Raw genomic sequence first — 22,353 nt, 5'->3', positions numbered from 1 at the left:
TCCCCCCCCGAGTGTCCCTGTCCCCTCGGTGTCCCCATCCCCCTGCTGTCCCCATCCTCCCTGGTGTCCCCGTCCCCCAGGTGCCCCCATCCTCCCCACCGTCCCTGTCCCCCCGGTGTCCCCAGTGTCCCCCCCGGTGTCCCCATCCTCCCGTGTCCCTGCCCCCCCCGGTGTCCCCAGTGTCCCTATCCCCCCCTGGTGTCCCCATGTCCCTGTCATCCCTGGTGTTCCTGTCCTCCCCAGAGTATCCCTGTCTCCTTGGTGTCCCCTGGTGTCCCTGTCCCCCCGCTGTCCCCATCCTCCCCGGTGTCCCCAGTGTCCCCCCCGGTGTCCCTATCCCCCCCGGTGTCCCCGTGTCCCTGCCCCCCCTGGTGTCCCCGTCCCCCCCCGTGTCCCTGTCCCCGCGGTGTCCCCATCCTCCCCGCTGTCCCCATCCTCCCCGGTGTCCCCACTGTCCCCGGTGTCCCCCCCGGTGTCCCCGTATCCCTGCCCCCCCTGGTGTCCCCGTCCCCCCCCCGTGTCCTGTCCCCTTGGTGTCCCCTGGTGTCCCCGTCCTCCCCGCTGTCCCCATCCTCCCCGGTGTCCCCACTGTCCCCCCCGGTGTCCCCCCCGGTCCCCCCCCTCACCTGCGGGGATCGCACCCGCAGCAGCCGGTTCACGGGCGCCCCCTCGCGCTCCCCGTCGAACTCCAGCCACAGCTCGGGGGGCCCCGCGGTGGCCTCGTCCCCCCCTGTCCCCTCGGGGACACCCCCCAGCTCCCAGCTGAGCTCGGGCAGCGCCAGGGACAGCAGCACCTCCTGGGACAGGGGACGGCGCGGTGACACCCGTGGGGGGACACCCATAGTGACACCCCCGGGGACACCCGTGGGGACACCCACAGGGACACCCATAGTGACACCCGCGGGGACACCCGCGTGGTGCCCGTGGGGGCACCGCAATGACACCCACGGGGACACCCGCAGTGACACCCATAGTGATACCCACAGTGACACCCATGGGGACACCGCAATGACACCCACGGGGGACACCCACAGGGACACCCACAGGAAAACCCACGGGGACACCTGCAGGGACACCCAGGGTCCCCCCCCAGGGTCCCCAACCCCCCCCCCGATGTCCCCATCCTCCCCCGTGCCCCCATCCCCGCCATGTCCCCATCCCCCCTGTGCCCCCCCAGTGTCCCCATCTCCCCCGGTGTCCCCATCCCCTGGTGCCCCCGTCCCCCCCGCCCCCCCCCATGTCCCCACCCCCCCCCAATGTCCCCATCTCCCCTCCATGTCCCCACTCCACCGGTGTCCCCCCCCCGGCCGTGTCCCCCCGTGTCCCCCCGTGTCCCCATGTCCCCCTCCCCCCCCGGCCGTCCCCCCCCGTGTCCCCCTCGTGTCCCCATGTCCCCTCCATGTCCCCCCGTGTCCCCCTCGTGTCCCCATGTCCCCCTCCCTCCCCCCCGTGTCCCCCCCCGTCCCCACCCTCTCGCGGGGGTCCACGATGGTCACCCCGTCCAGCCCCACGGCGACGCTCACGGCCCGGCGGCCCCCCCGGCCCAGCAGCCCCGCGGGGGGGCGGGCGACGCTCCCGGGGAAGAAGGCGCAGCTGGGGGGAGGGGCGGGTGGGCGGGGCGGCACCGGGACCGCCCCGCCCCCCCAGGGACACGGGGACCGCCCCGCCCCCCGGGACACCGCCCCGCCCCCCCAGGGACACCGGGACCGCCCCGCCCCCCGCCCCACCCCCCCGGGACACCGGGACCGCCCCCCCGCGGACATCGCCCCGCCTCCTCCAGGACACCGGGACCGCCCCGCCCCTCCCGGACACCGCCCCGCCTCCTCCAGGACACCGGGACCGCCCCGCCCCCCCGGGACAGCCCCGCCCCCTCCGGGACACCGGGGCCCGCCCCAACTTCCCCCCCTCCAGGTTCCCCCGGTCCCGGGGGGGGGGGGGGCCTCCTTGGCCGCCTGTTGCCCCGCCCCCCGGCCCTCCCGTGGCCCCGCCCCCCGTGTCTCTCCCCGCCCCCGTGTCCCCGCCCCATTACCCCCTTGTCCCCGCCCCCATATCCCCGCCTACTCGTGTCCCCGCCCCCCATATCCCCACCCCGTGTCCCCGCCCCCTTGTCCCCGCCCCCCTTGTCCCCGCCCCCTCGTGTCCCCGCCCCTCGTGTCCCCGCCCCCTCGTGTCCCCGCCCCCCCGTACCCATATCCGGGCAGGCGGTGGCAGCGCCGCAGGAAGTGACGGTGCAGCTCGGGGGCGGGGCCGGCGGGCGTGGCCCGGAAGGCCTCGAGCAGGAGCCGCTCGGGAGGCTCCGCCCTCGGCCCCGCCCACCGCAGCGCGCCCAGGAGCCCCGCCCCCGAGCCCCGCCCCCCGCAGGGCACCTCGCGGCCCAGCAGCGGCCTGGGGGGACAATGGGGACAATGGGGACAATGGGGGGACATGGGGACAATGAGGGGACAGGGGGGCAATGGGGACAATGAGGACAATGGGGACATTGGGGACAATGGGGACAATAGGGACAATGGGGACAATGGGGGGACATGGGGACAATGAGGGGACAGGGGGACAATGGGGACAATGAGGACAATGGGGACATTGGGGACAATGAGGACATTGGGGGGACACGGGGGCAATGCAGGGACATGGGGACACAGGGACATGGGGGGACATGAGGACAATGGGAACATTGGGGACAATGGGGGGACATGGGGACAATGGGGGGACAGGGGGACAATGGGGGGACAGGGGGACACAGGGGAACATTGAGGACATGGGAGGGACATGGAGTGTTGGGGACACAGGGGGATGCAGGATGTCACCACAGTGCAGGGTTGGGGACAGGGCCGGAGTTGGGGACACTGTTGGGGACAGGTTGGGGACACCATCGGGGACACGCTGGGGCCAGCGGCTCACCGCAGGGTTGGGGACACATTGGGGACAGTTTGGGGACACATTGGGGACACCGCTGGGGTCACGTTCGGGACACGCTGGGGACACGCTGGGGCCAGCGGCTCACCGCAGGGTTGGGGACAGGTTGGGGACACGTTGGGGACACATTGGGGACAGTCTGGGGACACGTTGGGGCCAGGCACTCACCGCAGGGTTGGGGACAGGGTTGTGGCCAGGTTGGGGACACATTTGGGACAGTTTGGAGACACGTTGGGGGACACGGTGGGGACAGTTTGGGGACACGTTGGGGACACGTTGGGGACACGCTGGGGACACGCGCTCACCACAGGGTTGGGGACATGTTGGGGACACATTGGGGACACGTCGGGGACACGCTCTCACCGCAGCGTTGGGGACAGTTTGGGGACACGTTGGGGACAGTTTGGGGACACCGTTGGGGACACCGTTGGGGACAGCAGGTCACCGCAGGGTTGGGGACAGTTTGGGGACACGTTGGGGACAGTTTGGGGACAGGCTCTCACCGCAGGGTTGGGGACACGTTGGGGACAGTCTGGGGACACGTTGGGGACATGCTGGGGACACGGGGCCACGCGCTCACCGCAGGGTTGGGGACACGCTGGGGACAGTTTGGGGACGCATTGGGGACAGTTTGGGGACACGTTGGGGACACACTGGGGACACGTTGGGGACAGTTTGGGGACACGTTGGGGACATGCGCTCACCGCAGGGTTGGGGAGATGTTGGGGACAGTTTGGGGACACGCTGGGGACACACTGGGGACACGTTGGGGACACGTGCTCACCGCAGGGTTGGGGACACGTTGGGGACATGTTGGGGCCAGGTGCTCACCACAGGGTTGGGGACACATTGGGGACAGTTTGGGGACACACTGGGGACACGTTGGGGACATGCTGGGGACACGCTGGGGACACATTGGGGACAGGTTGGGGACACGTTGGGGCCAGGCGCTCACCACAGGGTTGGGGACATGTTGGGGACACGCTGGGGACATGCTGGGGCCAGGTGCTCACCGCAGGGTTGGGAACATGCTGGGGACAGTTTGGGGACACGGTTGGGGACACGCTCTCACTGCAGTGTTGGGGACAGTTTGGGGACACGCACTCACCGCAGGGTTGGGGACACGCTGGGGACAGTTTGGGGACACGTTGGGGACACATTGGGGACACCTTGGGGACAGGCGCTCACCGCAGGGTTGGGGACAGGGTTGTGGCCAGGTTGGGGACACCTTGGGGACAGTTTGGGGACACCGTTGGGGACAGTTTGGGGACACGTTGGGGACACGTTGGGGACACGCTGGGGACACGTTGGGGACAGTTTGGGGACATGCTGGCGCTCACCGCAGCGCGCGGGCCGAGTGGCGCCGCTCGTCGAAGGGGCCCAGGCGCAGGCGACACACGAGGCCACCCAGGGCCGCCCCGTCCTCCGCGTCACAGAGGTAGCGGCCACCGAGGAGCTGGGCCCGGGCGTCCTCGTAGAGGAGCCGCAGGAGCGCCGCGTCCTGCAGCTGGGGACACCAGGGGACATGGGGACAATGTGGGGACATGGGGACATGGGGACACCATGGGGACATGGGGACACCGAGGAGCTGGGCCCGGGCGTCCTCGTAGAGGAGCCGCAGGAGCGCCGCGTCCTGCAGCTGGGGACACCAGGGGACATGGGGACAGTGTGGGGACACTATGAGGACATGGGGACACCATGGGGACATGGGGACACCGAGGAGCTGGGCCCGGGCGTCCTCGTAGAGCAGCCGCAGGAGCGCCGCGTCCTGCAGCTGGGGACATGGGGACACGAGGGGACATGGGGACAGTGTGGGGACATGGGGACATGAGGGGACATGGGGACACCATGGGGACATGGGGACACCGAGGAGCTGGGCCCGGGCGTCCTCGTAGAGGAGCCGCAGGAGCGCCGCGTCCTGCAGCTGGGGACATGAGGGGACATGGGGACAGTGTGGGGACACTATGGGGACATGAGGGGACATGGGGACACCATGGGGACATGGGGACACGAGGGGACATGAGGGGACATGGGGACATGAGGGGACATGGGGACAGTGTGGGGACAATGTGGGGACATGGGGACACCATGGGGACATGGGGACACAATGGGGACAATGTGGGGACATGGGGACACCATGGGGACATGGGGACAGTGTGGGGACAATGTGGGGACATGGGGACACCATGGGGACATGGGGACACAATGGGGACAATGTGGGGACATGGGGACACCATGGGGACATGGGGACATGAGGGGACATGGGGACAATGTGGGGACATGGGGACACCGAGGAGCTGGGCCCGGGTGTCCTCGTAGAGGAGCTGCAGGAGCGCCGCGTCCTGCAGCTGGGGACATGGGGACACGAGGGGACATGGGGACAGTGTGGGGACATGGGGACATGAGGGGACATGGGGACACCATGGGGACATGGGGACACCGAGGAGCTGGGCCCGGGCGTCCTCGTAGAGGAGCCGCAGGAGCGCCGCGTCCTGCAGCTGGGGACATGGGGACAGTGTGGGGACAATGTGGGGACATGGGGACATGAGGGGACATGGGGACACCATGGGGACATGGGGACACCGAGGAGCTGGGCCCGGGTGTCCTCGTAGAGGAGCTGCAGGAGCGCCGCGTCCTGCAGCTGGGGACATGGGGACAGTGTGGGGACAATGTGGGGACATGGGGACATGAGGGGACATGGGGACACCATGGGGACATGGGGACACCGAGGAGCTGGGCCCGGGCGTCCTCGTAGAGGAGCTGCAGGAGCGCCGCGTCCTGCAGCTGGGGACATGAGGGGACATGGGGACAGTGTGGGGACATGGGGACACCATGGGGACATGGGGACAGTGTGGGGACACGAGGGGACATGGGGACACCATGGGGACACCGAGGAGCTGGGCCCGGGCGTCCTCGTAGAGCAGCCGCAGCAGAGCCGCGTCCTGCAGCTGGGGACATGGGACAGTGTGGGGACATGGGGACAGTGTGGGGACATGGGGACACCATGGGGACATGGGGACAGTGTGGGGACACGAGGGGACATGGGGACACCATGGGGACACCGAGGAGCTGGGCCCGGGTGTCCTCGTAGAGCAGCCGCAGGAGCGCCGCGTCCTGCAGCTGGGGACATGGGGACAGTGTGGGGACACTATGGGGACATGAGGGGACATGGGGACACCATGGGGACATGGGGACAATGTGGGGACATGGGGACACCGAGGAGCTGGGCCCGGGCGTCCTCGTAGAGGAGCCACAGGAGCGCCGCGTCCTGCAGCTGGGGACAGCGTGAGGACATGAGGGAACAGGAGGACATGGGGACACCATGGGGACATGGGGACAGTGTGGGGACATGGGGATACTATGGGGACACTATGGGGACACCAAGGGGCTGGGCCCGGGCATCCTCGTAGAGCAGCCGCAGCAGAGCCGCGTCCTGCAGCTGGGGACAGGGGGACACCATGGGGACACCATGGGGACACGGGGACAGTGTGGGGACACCATGGGGACACTGTGGGGACATGGGGACACGGGGGAACAGGGGGACATGGGGACATCGTTGGGACGGGGGGACACCATGGGGACACCGTGGGGACATGGGGACACTGCAAGGATGTGAGAATGCCATGGGGACACAGGGGAATGGGGGACACAGGGGGACATGGGGACGCCATGGGGACACCATGGGGACGCCATGGGGACACTTTGGGGACGGGGGGACACCGCGGGGACACGCGTCCCGTCCGGGCGCTCCCACCTCCAGCTCCTCCTCCTTGGGGAAGAAGACGCTTCTGCGCAGCTGGAGACAGGGCTCGTCTGGGGACACGGGGACACGGGCGTCACCGTCACCGCACGGCTGTCACCCCACGCACACCCGTCACCGTCACCGCACGGCTGTCACCCCACACACATGCGTCCCTGTCACCCGCACGGCTGTCACCCCACGCACGCGCGTCCCTGTCACCCGCCCAGGTGGCCCCCGCGGGGCCCGGTGTCTGTCTGGGTGTCCCCTGTGTGGGTCGCAGTGTCTGGGTGTCTCCCCTGTGGGTCCTGGCGTCTGTCCGGGTGTCCCTGCGGCTCCGGCTGTCCCCCATGGCTCTGGCTGTCCCTCACAGTGAGGGTGTCCCCGCGGCTGTCCCCCTGCAGGTCCGGCTGTCCCCCCCCGTGGCTCCGGCTGTCCCTGTGGCTGTTTCCCCCCCCCGCAGGTCCAGCTGTCCCCATGCTCTGGCTGTCCCCGCGGCTGTCCCCGCCATGGGTCCAGGTGTCCCCCACAGTGTGGCTGTCCCCTGTGCTCCAGCTGTCCTCCCAACAGGTCTGGCTGTCCCCACGCTCCGGCTGTCCCCACGCTCCGGCTGTCCCCATGCTCTGGCTGTCCCTGTGCTCCGGCTGTTCCCCCCCACAGGTCCGGCTGTCCCCATGGCTCCGGCTGTCCCCTCCGTGGCTCCGGCTGTCCCCATGCTCTGGCTGTCCCCATGCTCTGGCTGTCCCTGTGCTCCGGCTGTCCCCCCCGTGGCTCCGGCTGTCCCCATGCTCCGGCTGCCCCCCCCCGTGGCTCCGGCTGTCCCCGCGCTCCGGCTGTCCCCATGCTCTGGCTGTCCCCATGTTCCGGCTGTCCCCGCACTCCGGCTGTCCCCACACTCCGGCTGTCCCCGCACTCCGGCTGTTCCCCCCGCACTCCGGCTGTTCCCCCCGGCTCCGCCTGTCCCCACGCTCCGGCTGTTCCCCCCCGTGGCTCCGGCTGTCCCCATGTTCCGGCTGTCCCCGCACTCCGGCTGTCCCCCCCCGGCTCCGGCTGTCCCCATGCTCTGGCTGTCCCCGCGCTCCGGCTGTTCCCCCCGCACTCCGCCTGTCCCCGCGCTCACCGCGGGCGATGGCCCCGTCGGAGGCGTCGCTGAAGCGGAGCAGCAGCTCCGGCCATTGGCGGCCCAGGCGGAAGGGCTGCTGCCGGCCCTGGAGCTGCACCTCTGCGGGGGGCGAGCGGGGCCCCGGCGTCCGGGCAACCTCAGAGGGGCCCCGGCGTCCGGGCACCCCCCAAAGGGCCCTGGCGTCCGGGCACCCCCCACCCCCGCGCTGAGGGGCCCCGGCGTCCGGGCAACCTCAGAGGGGCCCCGGCGTCCGGGCACCCCCCCTCTATGGCCACAAGGGGCCCACGTGTCCCCCCCGCTACCCTGAGGGGGCCCCAGTGTCCAGGCACCCCCCAAGGGGCCCCGGCGTCCGGGTCCGCACCCTAAAGGGCCCAGGCGTCCGGGCACCCCCCGCTATGGCCACAAGGGGCCCAGGTGTCCCCCCTGCCACCCTGAGGGGCCCCGGCGTCTGGGTACCCCCCATGGCCATGGGGACCCCAGCATCCAGGCACCCCCAAGGGGCCCCAGTGTCCGGGTCCTCACCCTAAAGGGCCCAGGTGTCCGGGCAAACCCCCCCCCCCCCAACACCGAGGGGCCCAGGCGTCCGGGTACCCCCCTATGGCCATAAGGGGCCCCGGTGTCCAGGTCCCCCCCCCAAAGGGCCCTGGTGTCTGAGCACTCCCCACTGAAGGGCCCCGGCGTCCGGGTACCCCCCGCAAAGGGCCCAGGCGTCCTGGCACCCCCCCAGCCCGCGGGGCCCCGGCGTCCGGGTACCCCCCTATGGCCATAAGGGGCCCCGGCGTCCGGGTACCCCCCCAAAGGGCCCCGGCGTCCGGGCCCCCCACCCACCACAAGGGGCCCCGGCGTCCGGGCTCACCGAGCAGGGGGCTGACGAGCCAGAGCGCCAGCGCGCGCAGGGCCACGGGGGGCAGCGACAACAGCCGCTGCAGCAGCCGCAGCAGCTCCGCGGCCGACACGGCAGGACCCTGCGGCGGGGCGAGCGGGACGGCGGCGCCGTCCGCCAGGAACACCCGCACCGAGGGGGCTGCGGGTGACAGCGCGGGGTGTCACCATGGAGCGGGGAACACCCGCACCGAGGGCGCTGCGGGTGACAGCGCAGGGTGTCACCATGGAGCTGGGAACACCCGCACCGAGGGCGCTGTGGGTGACAGCACGGGGTGTCACCATGGAGCGGGGAACACCCGCACTGAGGGGGCTGCGGGTGACAGCGCAGGGTGTCACCATGGAGCGGGGAACACCCGCGCCGAGGGGGCTGTGGGTGACAGCACGGGGTGTCACTGAACTGCCGGGAACACCCGCACCGAGGGGGCTGCGGGGGACAGCACGGGGTGTCACCATGGAGCTGGGAACACCCGCACTGAGGGGGCTGCGGGTGACAGTGCGGGGTGTCACCATGGAGCGGGGAACACCCGCACCGAGGGCGCTGCGGGTGACAGTGCGGGGTGTCACCATGGAGCGGGGAACACCCGCACCGAGGGGACTGCGGGTGACAGCACAGGGTGTCACCATGGAGCTGGGAACACCCGCACCGAGGGCGCTGCAGGTGACAGCACGGGGTGTCACCATGGAGCTGGGAACACCCGCACTGAGGGGGCTGCGGGTGACAGCACGGGGTGTCACCATGGAGCTGGGAACACCCGCACTGAGGGCGCTGCGGGTGACAGTGCGGGGTGTCACCATGGAGCGGGGAACACCCGCACTGAGGGGGCTGCGGGTGACAGCGCAGGGTGTCACCATGGAGCGGGGAACACCCGCACCGAGGGCGCTGCGGGTGACAGCACGGGGTGTCACTGAACTGCCAGGAACACCCGCACCGAGGGGGCTGCGGGTAACAGCGCAGGGTGTCACTGAACCACCAGGAACACCCGCACCGAGGGCGCTGCGGGTGACAGCGCAGGGTGTCACTGCGGTACCAGGAACACCCGCACCGAGGGGGCTGCGGGTGACGGCGCAGGGTGTCACTGCACCGCCGGGAACACCCGCACCGAGGGCGCTGCGGGTGACACACCGGGTGTCACTGAACCGCCAGGAACACCCGCACCGAGGGGGCTGCGGGTGACAGCACGGGGTGTCACTGAACCGCCGGGAACACCCGCACCGAGGGGACTGCGGGTGACAGCACGGGGTGTCACCATGGAGCTGGGAACACCCGCACCGAGGGGGCTGCGGGTGACAGCACAGGGTGTCACTGCGGTACCAGGAACACCCGCACTGAGGGGGCTGCGGGTGACAGCACGGGGTGTCACTGAACCGCCAGGAACACCCACACCGAGGGCGCTGCGGGTGACAGCACAGGGTGTCACCATGGAGCTGGGAACACCCGCACCGAGGGGGCTGCGGGTGACACCGGGTGTCACCTCCACGGCGCTGCGGGGACAGTGCGGGTGACAGGGGTCAGCGGGTGACAGGGGTCACGTGGGTGCGGGGACACCGCGACGCGGGTCACCAGGACCGGCTCTGGGGGGGGGGCTCAGGTGTCCCCAGGGCCCCGCCCCCCCCGCGGCCCCGCCCCCTCTCACCGGTGGGCTCGGGAGGCCCCTCCCCCTCCATGGGGCCGGGGGTCACGCCGGGGTCACGCCGGGGTCAGGCGCTCCCGCCAGCTCCGGTCCCGCCGCCGCCGCCGCCCGGAAGCGCCGCCGCGCGCAGGCGGAAGGGGCGGTGCCGCGCCCGGCCACGCCCCCATCCCCGCGGTCACCCTCGGGGGGGCGGGGCAACGGCAGGCCGCGCCCCCTCCCGCGCGCGACGTCACCTCGTCCCGCCCCCTCCCCGCGGTGACGTGGGCAGGCGGAGGGCGGGGCGGAGAGCGCGCCCCGCCCCCCGGCGGCGCAGGAAGAGGCGGAGCCGCGCTACGAAGTCGGAGTCGTGTTTGCGCCATGGGCGGGGCCCGCGGGAGGGGGCGGGGCCCGCGGGAGGGGGCGGGGTCTGCGGGAGGGGGCGGGGCCCAGCCGTCCGGGCGGGGCGGGGCGGGGGTCCCGGGGGGGGGGGGGGGAGGTCCCGCGCTTCCGGTTTGTTTATTTTTATTTTCCGTTAAAATAAATTTTAAAAAAGGAAAAATAATAATTAAAAAAAAAACAACACGTCGAAGAGGAAGGGGGGAAATCGGCAAAAAGGCGTGAAATAAATAAATAAATAAATAAATCGATAAATAAATAAATTAAGGGGGTAAAAATGGCGCTGCCCCCCTCCCCCCGGGGGGATCCGGCGCTCGGGGGGGGTCGGGGGGGTCCCCGCCTCGGCCGCCATCTTGGGAAGGGGGATCCCCCCCGCGGGCGCCATTTTGGGGGGCGCCCCCCGTGTCCGGCGTCATCGTTGGGGGGGGGGGACACGACACGACCCCCCCCCTTGGTCTTGGTGGGGGGGGTCCCCGCATCGGGCGCCATTTTGTGGTGAGGGGCCCCGAGGAGGCGCCATTTTGTGGCTGTTTTGGGGGGGGATGTCCTGCGTCGGGCGCCATTTTGTGCCCTGTGTCCGTCTGTCCGTCCGTCCGTCGTCCGGGGGGAGGGGGGTCTTGGGGGGGCCACGGGTGCCATTTTATGGGGGGGGGGGATCCCCGCTCCGGGCGCCATTTTGTGCCAAGCAGCCTCTGGTGTCGCCAGGCGCCATTTTGTGAGGAGGAGCCCCCCCTGTCCCGGCTCGGGCGCCATTTTGTGAGGAGAATCGTCCATGTCGGGGGGCGCCGCGGGGCCGGGGGGGGCGCCATTTTGTGAGGAGGCCCCTCCATGTTGTCAGGTACCATTTTGTGAGGAGGATCCTCCGCGTCGCCAGGCGCCATCTTGTGAGGAGGCCCCTGCGCGTTTCCAGGTACCATTTTGTGAGGAGGCTCCACCACATCCCAGCTGCCATTTTGTGAGGAGGCCCCTCCATGTTGCCAGGTACCATTTTGCGAGGAGGCCCCTCCACACCATGGGGCGCCATTTTGTGAGGAGGCCCCTCCATGTTGCCAGGTGCCATTTTGTGAGGAGGCTCCTCTACATCCTGGGCACCATCTTGTGAGGAGGCCCCTCCATGTTGTTGGGTACCATTTTGTGAGGAGGCTCCTCCACATCCCAGCTGCCATTTTGCGAGGAGGCCCCTCCGTGTTGCCAGGCGCCATTTTGCGAGGAGGCCCCTCCACACCATGGGGCGCCATTTTGCGAGGAGGCCCCTCCGTGTTGCCAGGCGCCATTTTGCGAGGAGGCCCCTCCACATCCCGGGCGCCATCTTGCGAGGAGGCCCCCGCGCGTCGCCGGGCGCCATTTCGGGGCGTCCCCGTGTCCTGCGGCGGGGCCGGGGCGGGGGGACGGGGGGCGTTCACACGTAATACTCCTTGTCCTTGTTCTTCTTGCCCTTGGCAGGGGCCTTGATGGCGCCGGGCGGCTTCTCCTTGCCGGGCGTCCCCCCAGCAGCGGTGGCAGCAGCGGCTCCGCGGGACCCCCCGGCGCGGGCGGCGGCGGCGGCGGCGGCGGCAGCGGCGGCGTCGGCGCCGTAGGAGCCCTCGTCCCTGTTGCGGTACTTGTACATGGCGTAGAGGAGGATGAGGATGCAGAGCGCGGCGGCGGCCACGATGCCGACCACCATCCCCGTGGTGCTGCCGGCCTCGCGCACCACCTCCACGGCGCCCGGCGGCGGCGGCGGCGGCGGCCGGCCCGGCTCGGCTGTGGGGACACGCGGCGGCGTCACCGAGGGCCACGACGGCGGCGGCGGCGGCCGCCCCGGGCCGCCCTCGCGCGGGTGCCGCTCGCCCGCCGGCACCGGCCCCCCGGGCAACGTGGCGGCGCCGGGGCCGGGGGACGCGGCGGCGGCGGCGGCGGCGGCGGGGGGGCCGCCGTGCGTGGGGACGGGCGGCGGCGGCAGCGACGGCGACGCGGCGGCGAAGTCCTCGTCGTCGGCGGGCGGCAGGCTCGAGTCGGCCGCCTCCCCCGAGGCGAAGCCCGAGGCCGCCGGGGGCTCCTCGCAGTCGGGGCCGCAAAGGGGGGCGCGCGGGGGGGCGGCCGGCGACGCCGGCAACACCAGCTCGCCGCCTGTGAACAACCGGACAGGGAGGAGCGGGGAGGGGGGAGACACACGGGGAGGCGGCGTCAGCGGGGGGGACCCTGCGGGGCCCCCGCCGCCCCCGCGCCCCCCGGCCCCTCCGCCCCCCGCTCCCTATTTACCATTTAATTGTATTTTTTTAAACTTTTTTTTTTAACTTTCTTTAACTTTTTTTAACTTTTTTTTTTTTTTTTTTTTTTTTTTTTAGAGCAAACCGCGACGCTGCCGTCAACTTACATCGAGAAATGGGGCCGGGTGATTTTAGCGTGGAGGGAAAGAAATTGCAGGAAGGAAGAGTGAGAAACAAAAGCAGCACAAAAAGAAGAGCCAACAAAAGAGAAGAGAAACGGAACAAAAAGAAAAGAAAAAAAGAAAAAGAGAGAGACTCGGTAAGAAGGTTCCCGGCCCGGACGGGGAGGAGGAGGGGGGGCAGGGAAGCCCCCCCCGGCACCGCTGCAGTCGCCGCCGCCGGGCGGCTTGGCCGGGTGTCTGTCCAGCCCTGTCTGCCTGTGCTGGGAGCCTCTCGATCCACCCGTCCAGACAGGCCAACGTGCGGCCTCCAGCCATCCCTGCACTCGCTTGTGCAGCCAACCAACAACTGGTCATTGAACAATCCAACCAAGCAACCAACAACCAACCCTGAACCAGCCAACCATGCAACCAACCCCGAACCAACCAACCAACCAACCAATCATTGAACGATCCGAGCAACCATACATTGAATCATCCAACCAACCAACCAACCATCCAACCAACCCTGAACCAACCAACCATCCAACCAACCCTGAACCAACCAACCAACTAAACATTGACTCATCCAACCAACCAAACAACCAACCACTGAACCAAACATCCAACCAACCAATCATTGAACCATTCATCCAAACAACCATCCAACCAACCAACCAACTAACCAACCACTGAACCATCCATCCAACCAACCAACCATCCAACCAACCCTGAACCAAACATTGAATCATCCAACCAACCAACCAACCATCCAACCAACCAATGAACCAACCATCCAACCAACCAATCATTGAACTATTCATCCAACCAACCATCCAAACAAACAACCAACCACTGAACCATCCAACCAACCAACCAACCATGGAACCATCCAACCAAACAACCATCCAACCAACCCTGAACCAACCAACCAACCATTGAATCATCCAACCAACCAACCAGCCAAACATTGAACCATCTAACCAATCAGCCAGCCAAACATTGAACCATCCAACCAACAATCCATCCATCCAACTAATCAATCATCCATTGAACCATCTATCTAGTTGTCCAACCAACCAACTGTGCAACCAACCAACCAACCAACTGACCAGCCAAACATTGAAGCATCCAACCATCCATCCATCCATCCAACCAACCAAACATTGGATCAACCAACCATCTACACAACCAACCAAACTTTGAACCATTCCACCATCCATCCATTCATCCAATCAACCAACCAACCATCCATCCATTCAACCAACCAAACAACCAGCCAGATATTGAATCATCCATCCAACCAACCAACCAACCAAACACTGAGCCATCCAACCAATCATCCATTGGTCTATCTATCCAGTTATCCAACCATCCATCCATCCAACCAGCCAGGCAAACATGGAACCAACCAACCATCTACCCAACCAAACGTTGAAGCATTCAACCGTCCATCCATCCAAACAGCCGTCCATCCATCCTACCCTCCAAACAACCGTCCATCCAACCAACCAACTCTACAATCGGTCATGCATCCATTGAACCATCCATCCAACCATCCAACCAGCCATGGAACCATCCAGTCATCCAACCAACCAACGAGTGAACCAACCATCCGTGCAACCATGAATTCAACTGTGCATCCATCTGTCCCCAGGTCCCTGCACCCAGCTGTCCCCATGGCCGCCTGTCTGTGCTACCGTCCGTGCCACCGGCCCCCCGGCCACGGTCCCCTCCGTCCGTGCGAGCCTGCAGGCCACCGCCTGCCAGTGCAGGTACCCGTCACCCGTCTGCGTGTCCACGTCCATCCCTGCAGCGCGCGACCACGCGCGCCATCGCCTGTCCGTGCTGCCGCACAACCGCCTGCACAACCGTCCGCCCGGCTGGCGCCCGCGTGGCCTCTCCTTGGACAACTATGTGTCCATCTGGCCAGGCCACCACGTGCCCGTCCACGCGCCCCTTTGTGCAGCTGCGCGAGCCGAGGGGCAACAGCGCGACACGTCAGGCTGAGCAGCTCCCTGTCCCTCCACGCTCACACCTGCACGGACACACACAGCTGTGTCCACCTGTCCATCCATCCACCCGTCAATCCTATGATCCATCTAACCATCCTGCCATTAATTTGACTGTCCATCCCCTCATCCATCCATCCATCCATCCATCCATCCATCCAACCATCCATTCATCTTGTGATTCAACTATCCATCCATCCATCCAACCAACCAACAAACCAACCAACCAACCAACCAATAATTCAACCATCCAACCACCCAGCCACCCAATCAACCATCCATCCATCAAACCAACCAATCAACCATCCATCCATCCAAACAACCAATAATCCATCCAACCAACCAACCATCCAGCCCAACCATCCATCTATCCAAACAACCAATAATCCATCCAACCAACCAACCATCCAGCCAACCAATCAACCAACCATCCAACTAACCAATCAACCACCTATCCATCCATCCATCAAAACATCCAACCAACCATCTATCCATCAAACCAACCATCCATCCATCCAAACCAACAACCAGCCAACCATCCATCCAACCAACCAACCAACAAAACGACCAACCATCCATCCAACCAACCATCCAACCACCCAACAAACCATCCATCCAACCAACCATCCATCCATCCGACCAACCATCCAACCAACCAACCAATCAATCAACCAACCATCCAACCAACCAACCGACCACACACCCAACCATCCATCCAAGCAAAAAACCAACCAACCAACCAACCATCCATCCATCAAACCATCCATCCATCCAACCGACCACCCACCCAACCATCCATCCAATCAACTAACCAACCACCCACCCAACAAACCAACCATCCAACCAAGAAACCTACCAACCAAGCAACCATCCATCCATCCAACCAAGCAACCATCCAACCAACCACCCATCCAACCATCCATCCAACCAAGCAACCATCCAACCATCCAAGAAAGCATCCAACCATCCAACCAACCATCCAACCATTCAACCAACCAACCATCCTTCCAACCAACCATCCAACCATCCAGCCAACCTCCCAACCAAGCAATCAATCAACCATCCAACCACCCACCCAACCATTTCTCCAACCAACTAATCAACCAACCAACTAACTATCCAACCATCCATCCATCCATCCAACCAACCAACCAACCAACCAACCAACCAACCAACCAACCAACCAACCAACCAACCATCCAACCAACCAACCATCCATCCAACCAACCAACCAATCAACCACCCATCCAACCAACCATTCATCCAACAATCCAACCAACCATCCAACCATCCAGCCAACCTCCCAACCAACCAATCAATCAACCATCCAACCACCCACCCAACCATCTCTCCAACCAACTAATCAACCAACCAACTAACTATCCAACCATCCATCCAACCAACCATCCAACCAATCAACCATCCAACCAATCAACCATCCAACCAACCACCCAACCAATCAACCACCCAACCAACCATCCAACCAATCAACCATCCAACCATGCAACCCTCCATCCATCCGCCCCTGCCTGTGTCCGCCTGTCCCTACAGCCGTCCCCGCTTCCGTCGCTCCCCTGCCCTCCCCGGCTGTCCCTGTCCTGCTCCGTGTCCCCCTGCTCTGTCCGTCCGTGTCCGGGTGTCCCCCGGCCGGGGGGACCGTCGCACGAGGATGGCGGCGGCGGCCATCTTGCACGAGGGCGGCCATGTCGCACGGAACGGCCATTTTGCACAGGGGCGGCCATGTTGTACAGGGGGATCCGGTCGCATGGGGCAGCCATTTTGCAGGGGGGCGGCCATGTCACATGGGGCGGCCATTTTGTGCAGGGAGATCCTGTGACACGAGGGCGGCCATGTCGCACGGGACCGCCATGTTGCGTGGGGGCGGCCATGTTGTACGGGGGGATCTTGTCACATGGGGCAGCCATATTCTACAAGGAGACCCTGTCACGTGTGGCAGCCATGTTGCAAAGGGTGGCCATGTTGTGCGTGGCGGCCATGTTGCAGTGGCAGCCATGTTATATGGGGCAGCCATGTTGTATGGGGCAGCCATATCACATGCCGCGGCCATGTCTTACACGGCAGCCATGTTGCAGTGGCGGCCATGTTGTATGTGGCAGCCATGTTGTATATGGCAGTCATCTCGCACACGGTGGCCATGTTGTACATGGCGGCCATGTTGTATGTGGCAGCCATGTTTTACGCGGCAGCCATGTCGCGCACGGCGGCCATGTTGCGCACAGCGGCCATGTTGTAGACGGCAGCCATGTTGTTCGTGGCAGCCACGTTGTACACAACGGCCATGTCGTACACGGCGGCCATTTTGTACATGGCAGCCATACTGTACACGGCCGCCATGTTGTGCGTGGCGGCCATGTCATACATGGCGGCCATGTCTCGCGCGGCAGCCATGTTGCACACGGCGGCCATGTTGTGCGTGGCGGCCATGTCATACATGGCGGCCATGTCTCGCGTGGCAGCCATGTCACACGTGGCGGCCATGTTGCGCGCGGCGGCCATGTCGCGCCCCCCGCCCCCCTGCCCCGCACCCACCTGTGCCCGGCTCACACTCCTCCAGGTCCTCGTCATCGCTGGGACACTCGGCCGATGCCACCAGGAGGTCGTCCGTGTTCTGGGGGGGGAGGGGGGGGTCACCCGGATGCCTGGGCCCCACACAGACCCCCTCCCCCCCCAGGTGCCCCAATGTTCCCCCAGCCCCTCCCCGTGGGTGCCCCAGTGTCCCTCAACGTCCCCCAATTTCCCCAATGTCCCCCCATTTCCCCCAATTTCCCCAGTGTCCCCCAAGTGTCCCCTAGGGGGTTCCCCAGCGGGTGCCCCAATGTCCCCCAGTGTCCCTCAATGCCTGTCAATGTCCCCCCAGAGTCCTCCAATGTCCCCCAGGTGTCCCTTGGGGAGGCCCTGTGTCCCCCCGTGTCCTCGATGTCCCCCAGGTGTCCCCTAGGGGTCCCCCAATGGGTCCCCCAATGTCCCCAATGTCCGCCAGGTGTCCCCTAGGGGGTCCCCCCATGGGTCCCCCAATGGGTCCCCCAATGTCCCCAATGTCCCCCAGGTGTCCCCTAGGGGTCCCACAGTGGGTCCCCCGATGGGTCCCCCGATGTCCCCTAGGTGTCCCCTAGGGAATCCCACAATGGGTCCCCCAATGTCCCCCGAGCGTCCCTGATGTCCCCCAGGTGTCCCCTAGGGGGTCCCACAATGGGTCCCCCGAGTGTCTCCAATGTCCCCCAGGTGTCCCCTAGGGGGTCCCCCCATGGATCCCCCAGTCCCCCCCCATCCCCCAATGTCCCCCCATGTCCCCCGAGTGTCCCCAATGTCCCCCAGGTGTCCCCTAGGGGGTCCCACAATGGGTCCCCCAGTGTCCCTCGAGTGTCCCTGATGTTCCCCAGGTGTCCCCTGGGGGTCCCCTATGGGTTCCCCAATGTCCGCCAAGTGTCCCCTAGGGGGTCCCACAATGGGTCCCCCAATGTCCCCGATGTCCCCCAGGTGTCCCCCATGGGTCCCCCAATGTCCCCCGAGTGTCTCCAATGTCTCCCAGGTGTCCCCCAGGTGTTCCCAATGTCCCCTATGTCCCCTGAGTGTCCCCGATGTCCCCCAGGTGTCCCCTAGGGGGTCCCCTGTGGGTCCCCCAATGGGTCCCCCAGTGTCCCCAATGTCCCCTAGGCGTCCCCTCGTGGGTCCCCCAAATGGGTCCCCCAGTGTCCCCGATGTCCCTCAGGTGTCCCCTAGGGGGTCCCACAATGGGTCCCCCAATGTCCTCCCATGTCCCTAATGTCCCCCAGGTGTCCCTTAAGGAGTCCCACAGTGGGTCCCCCCATGGGTCCCCCAATGTTCCCGATGTCCCCCAGGTGTCCCCTAAGGGTCCCACAATGGGTCCCCCAATGTCCCCCAGCTGTCCCCTAGGGGGTCCCCCCATGGGTCCCCCAATGTCCCCGATGTCCCCCAGCTGTCCCCTAAGGGTCCCCCAATAGGTCCCCGAACGGGTCCCCCAATGTCCCCCAGGTGCCCCCTAAGGGTCCCACAATGGCTCCCCCAATGTCCCCCAGCTGTCCCCTAGGGGGTCCCCCCGTGGGTCCCCCAATGTCCCCGATGTCCCCTAGCCCCCTCCCCTCACCTGCGCCCCGGCGTCGCGCAGGCTGGGCGAGCGGCCGCGCCGCGTGGTGGTGGTGGCCATGGTGGTGGTGGTCTCCATGATGGTGGTGGCCAGGTCGGGCGCGGGGGCGGCGGTGGCGGCGCCGGGCGGCGGCGGCGGCGGCGGCGGCTCCCCCACCAGGCGCAGGTCGCCCTCGAGCCGCACGCGCGGGTGCCCCTCGGCCGCCAGCGCCAGCACCTTGAGCCCGTTGTAGTAGAGCCCCGAGAGCTGCCCCTGGAACGGGCGGCCGCGGTCGCGGCCCCCCACGCGCACCCACGCCTGGCTGTTGAAGATGGTCAGCTGGCGGCCTGTGGAGACGGGAGTGGGATCACGGAGAGAACGGAGCACGGGGACACGTGTGGAGCGTGGGGAGAACACACGGAGCGCGGGGACACCCAGGGACACACGGGGACACGCAGGGAGCACGCACGGAGCGCAGGGAACGCCTGGCTGTTGAGGATGGTCAGCTGGCGGCCTGCGGAGACGGGAGCGGGATCACGGAGGGAACACACGGAGCATGGGGACACGCGTGGAGCGTGGGGAGAACACACGGAGCATGCACGGAGCGCGGGGAACGCCTGGCTGTTGAAGATGGTCAGCTGGCGGCCTGCGGAGAGCAGCACCGGATCAAGGGGGTGTGCATGGAGCAGACACGGAGCGCGGGGACACACAGGGACACGCGGGGACACACGGGGACACACGGAGCATGCACGGAGCGCAGGGAATCCCTGGCTGTTGAGGATGGTCAGCTGGCGGCCTGCGGAGAGCAGAGCGGGATCGAGGGGAGAACACACGGAACGTGCACGGAGCGCGGGGAGAACACACGGAGCGTGGGGACACACAGGGAGCGTGGGGACACCCACAGAACGCGGGGACACGCGGGGAGCGGGCACGGAGCATGGGGAGCACACACGGAGCATGCACGGAGCACAGGGAACGCCTGGCTGTTGAAGACGCTCAGCTGGCGGCCTGCGGAGAGCGGGACTGGATCATGGAGGGAACACACGGAGCGTGGGGACAGGCGGGGACACACAGGGACACACGGGGACACGCGAGGAGCACACACGGAGCATGCACGGAGCGCAGGGAATCCCTGGCTGTTGAAGATGGTCAGCTGGCGGCCTGCGGAGACGGGAGCGGATCATGGGAGAACACATGGAATGTGCACGGAGTGCGGGGACACGTGTGGAGCGTGGGGAGAACACACGGAGCACAGGGAGAACACACAGAGCATGCACGGAGCACAGGGAATCCCTGGCTGTTGAAGATGGTCAGCTGGCGGCCTGCGGAGACGGGAGCGGATCATGGAGGGAACACACGGAGCGCGGGGACACGCGGGGACACGTGGGGACACCCGGGGACACACGGAGCATGCGCGGAGCACGGGGAACGCCTGGCTGTTGAGGATGGTCAGCTGGCGGCCTGCGGAGAGCGGGACTGGATTATGGAGGGAACACACGGAGCGCGGGGACACGTGTGGAGCGTGGGGAGAACACACGGAGCGTGGGGACACCCGGGGACACCCAGGGACACGCGGGGACACGCAGGGAGCATGCACGGAGCGCGGGGAACGCCTGGCTGTTGAAGATGGTCAGCTGGCGGCCTGCGGAGACGGGAGCGGATCATGGAGGGAACACACGGAGCGCGGGGACACCCGGGGACACACGGGGACACACGGGGACACGCGAGGAGCACACACGGAGCATGCACGGAGCGCGGGGAACGCCTGGCTGTTGAAGATGCTCAGCTGGTGGCCTGCGGAGAGCGGGACTGGATCATGGGGAGAACACATGGAACGTGCACGGAGCGTGGGGACACGCGGGGAGCCCGGGAGAACACACGGAGCATGCACGGAGCGTGGGGAGAACACACGGAGCGCGGGGACACACGGGGACACACGGAGCATGCACGGAGCGCAGAGAATCCCTGGCTGTTGAGGATGGTCAGCTGGCGGCCTGCGGAGAGCGGAGCGGGATCGAGGGGAGAACATACGGAGCACGGGGACACGCGGGGAAACGCGGGGAGCAGGCACGGAGCACGGGGAGCCGGCATGGAGCATGCGGGGCACACATGGAGCGCGCACAGTGCACGGGGAGCACGTACGGAGCGTGCAAGGGGTGGAAAGAGCATGGGGGGCACGCACGGAGTGTGCACGGAGCGTGGGGAGCACACACGGAGCACGGGGGGCACGCACGGAGCGTGCAAGGGGTGCAAAGAGCATGGGGGGCACGCACGGAGTGTGCACGGAGCGTGGGGAGCACGCATGGAGTGTGCACGGAGCATGGGGGACACACACGGAGTGTGCACAGAGCATGGGGAGCACGCACGGAGCACAGGGAGCAGGCACGGAGCTTGCACGGAAAGCAGGGGGCACGCACAGAGCACGGGGAGCACACACGGAGCGTGCAAGGGGTGCAAAGAGCATGGGGAGCAAACACAGAGCGTGCACAGAGTGCACGGAGCACGCACGGAGCATGGGGGGCACGCACGGAGCGTGCAAGGGGTGCAAAGAGCATGGGGAGCACGCACGGAGTGTGCACGGAGCGTGGGGAGCACGCACGGAGCACAGGGAGCAGGCACGGAGCTTGCACGGAAAGCGGGGCACGCACAGAGCATGGGGAGCACACATGGAGCGTGGGGAGCACACACGGAGCATGGGGGGCACGCATGGAGCATGGGGGGCACGCATGGAGCGTGGGGGGCACGCACGGAGCATGGGGGGCACGCACGGAGCGTGCATGGAGCACATGGAGCACACACGGAGCGTGGGGAGCACACACGGAGCGTGCACGGAGCGCATGGGGGGCTCGTGGTGCGCGCGGGGGGACACACGGGGGGACACACACGGGGTTTGCACGAGGACGGCCTGCACAGCGGGGTTTGCACGAGGCCCGTTGCACGGGGGGCTGCACAAGGAACCATGCACGGGGGGGCAGCTTGCACAAGCACCTGGGCGTGGGGGGTGCACGGGGACTGTCACACGTGGGGGGGGATTTGCACGGGGCGGGGGCTGCCACCCACGGGTCACCCACCCCCCTGCATGCGGTACCCACGCGTGTGCGTTGCACGAGGGGCCTCGTGTGCGTTGCACAAGGGTCCTTAGTGCACACGTTGCACGAGGGGCCTCACGTGCATTGCACGAGGACCCTTGGGTACCCACATTGCACGGGGGAGCTCACGTGCA

General features: G+C 66.8%; 2 protein-coding genes across 2 annotated transcripts in view; both read right to left on the bottom strand.

Moving 5' to 3' along the window:
- Nucleotides 1–626: 626 nt before the first annotated feature.
- On the bottom strand, nucleotides 627–10,325 carry FRMD8 (FERM domain containing 8; the record flags this gene model as incomplete). Its single annotated transcript, XM_088539290.1, has 8 exons — nucleotides 10,295–10,325; nucleotides 8,632–8,799; nucleotides 7,773–7,874; nucleotides 6,668–6,726; nucleotides 4,254–4,420; nucleotides 2,188–2,385; nucleotides 1,470–1,593; nucleotides 627–797 (listed from the first exon to the last, which is right to left on the bottom strand). Coding segments are annotated over exons 1-8 (1,020 nt in total), but the record flags the coding sequence as incomplete, so codon positions are not given.
- Nucleotides 10,326–12,062: 1,737 nt separating this feature from the next.
- The window catches only part of LOC148590230 (neurexin-2-like), a gene marked incomplete at its 5' end in the record, with an annotated part of 55,162 nt that continues 44,871 nt past the window's right edge, over nucleotides 12,063–22,353 (bottom strand). The window contains 3 exons of the mRNA XM_088539289.1: nucleotides 12,063–12,775; nucleotides 17,576–17,654; nucleotides 19,152–19,477. Of these exons, the coding sequence (XP_088395415.1) occupies nucleotides 12,066–12,775; nucleotides 17,576–17,654; nucleotides 19,152–19,477 (1,115 nt within the window). The remainder of the gene's footprint in view (nucleotides 12,776–17,575; nucleotides 17,655–19,151; nucleotides 19,478–22,353) is intronic.

Source organism: Tinamus guttatus, unplaced genomic scaffold (assembly GCF_059628265.1).
Source record: "Tinamus guttatus ecotype Peru unplaced genomic scaffold, ASM5962826v1 Tinamus_guttatus_pri_ptg001568l, whole genome shotgun sequence".
In the NCBI taxonomy this organism is placed as follows: Eukaryota; Metazoa; Chordata; class Aves; order Tinamiformes; family Tinamidae; genus Tinamus; species Tinamus guttatus.
Note: the sequence above shows the minus strand (reverse complement) of the source record. Positions and strands in the feature narration are given on the sequence as shown.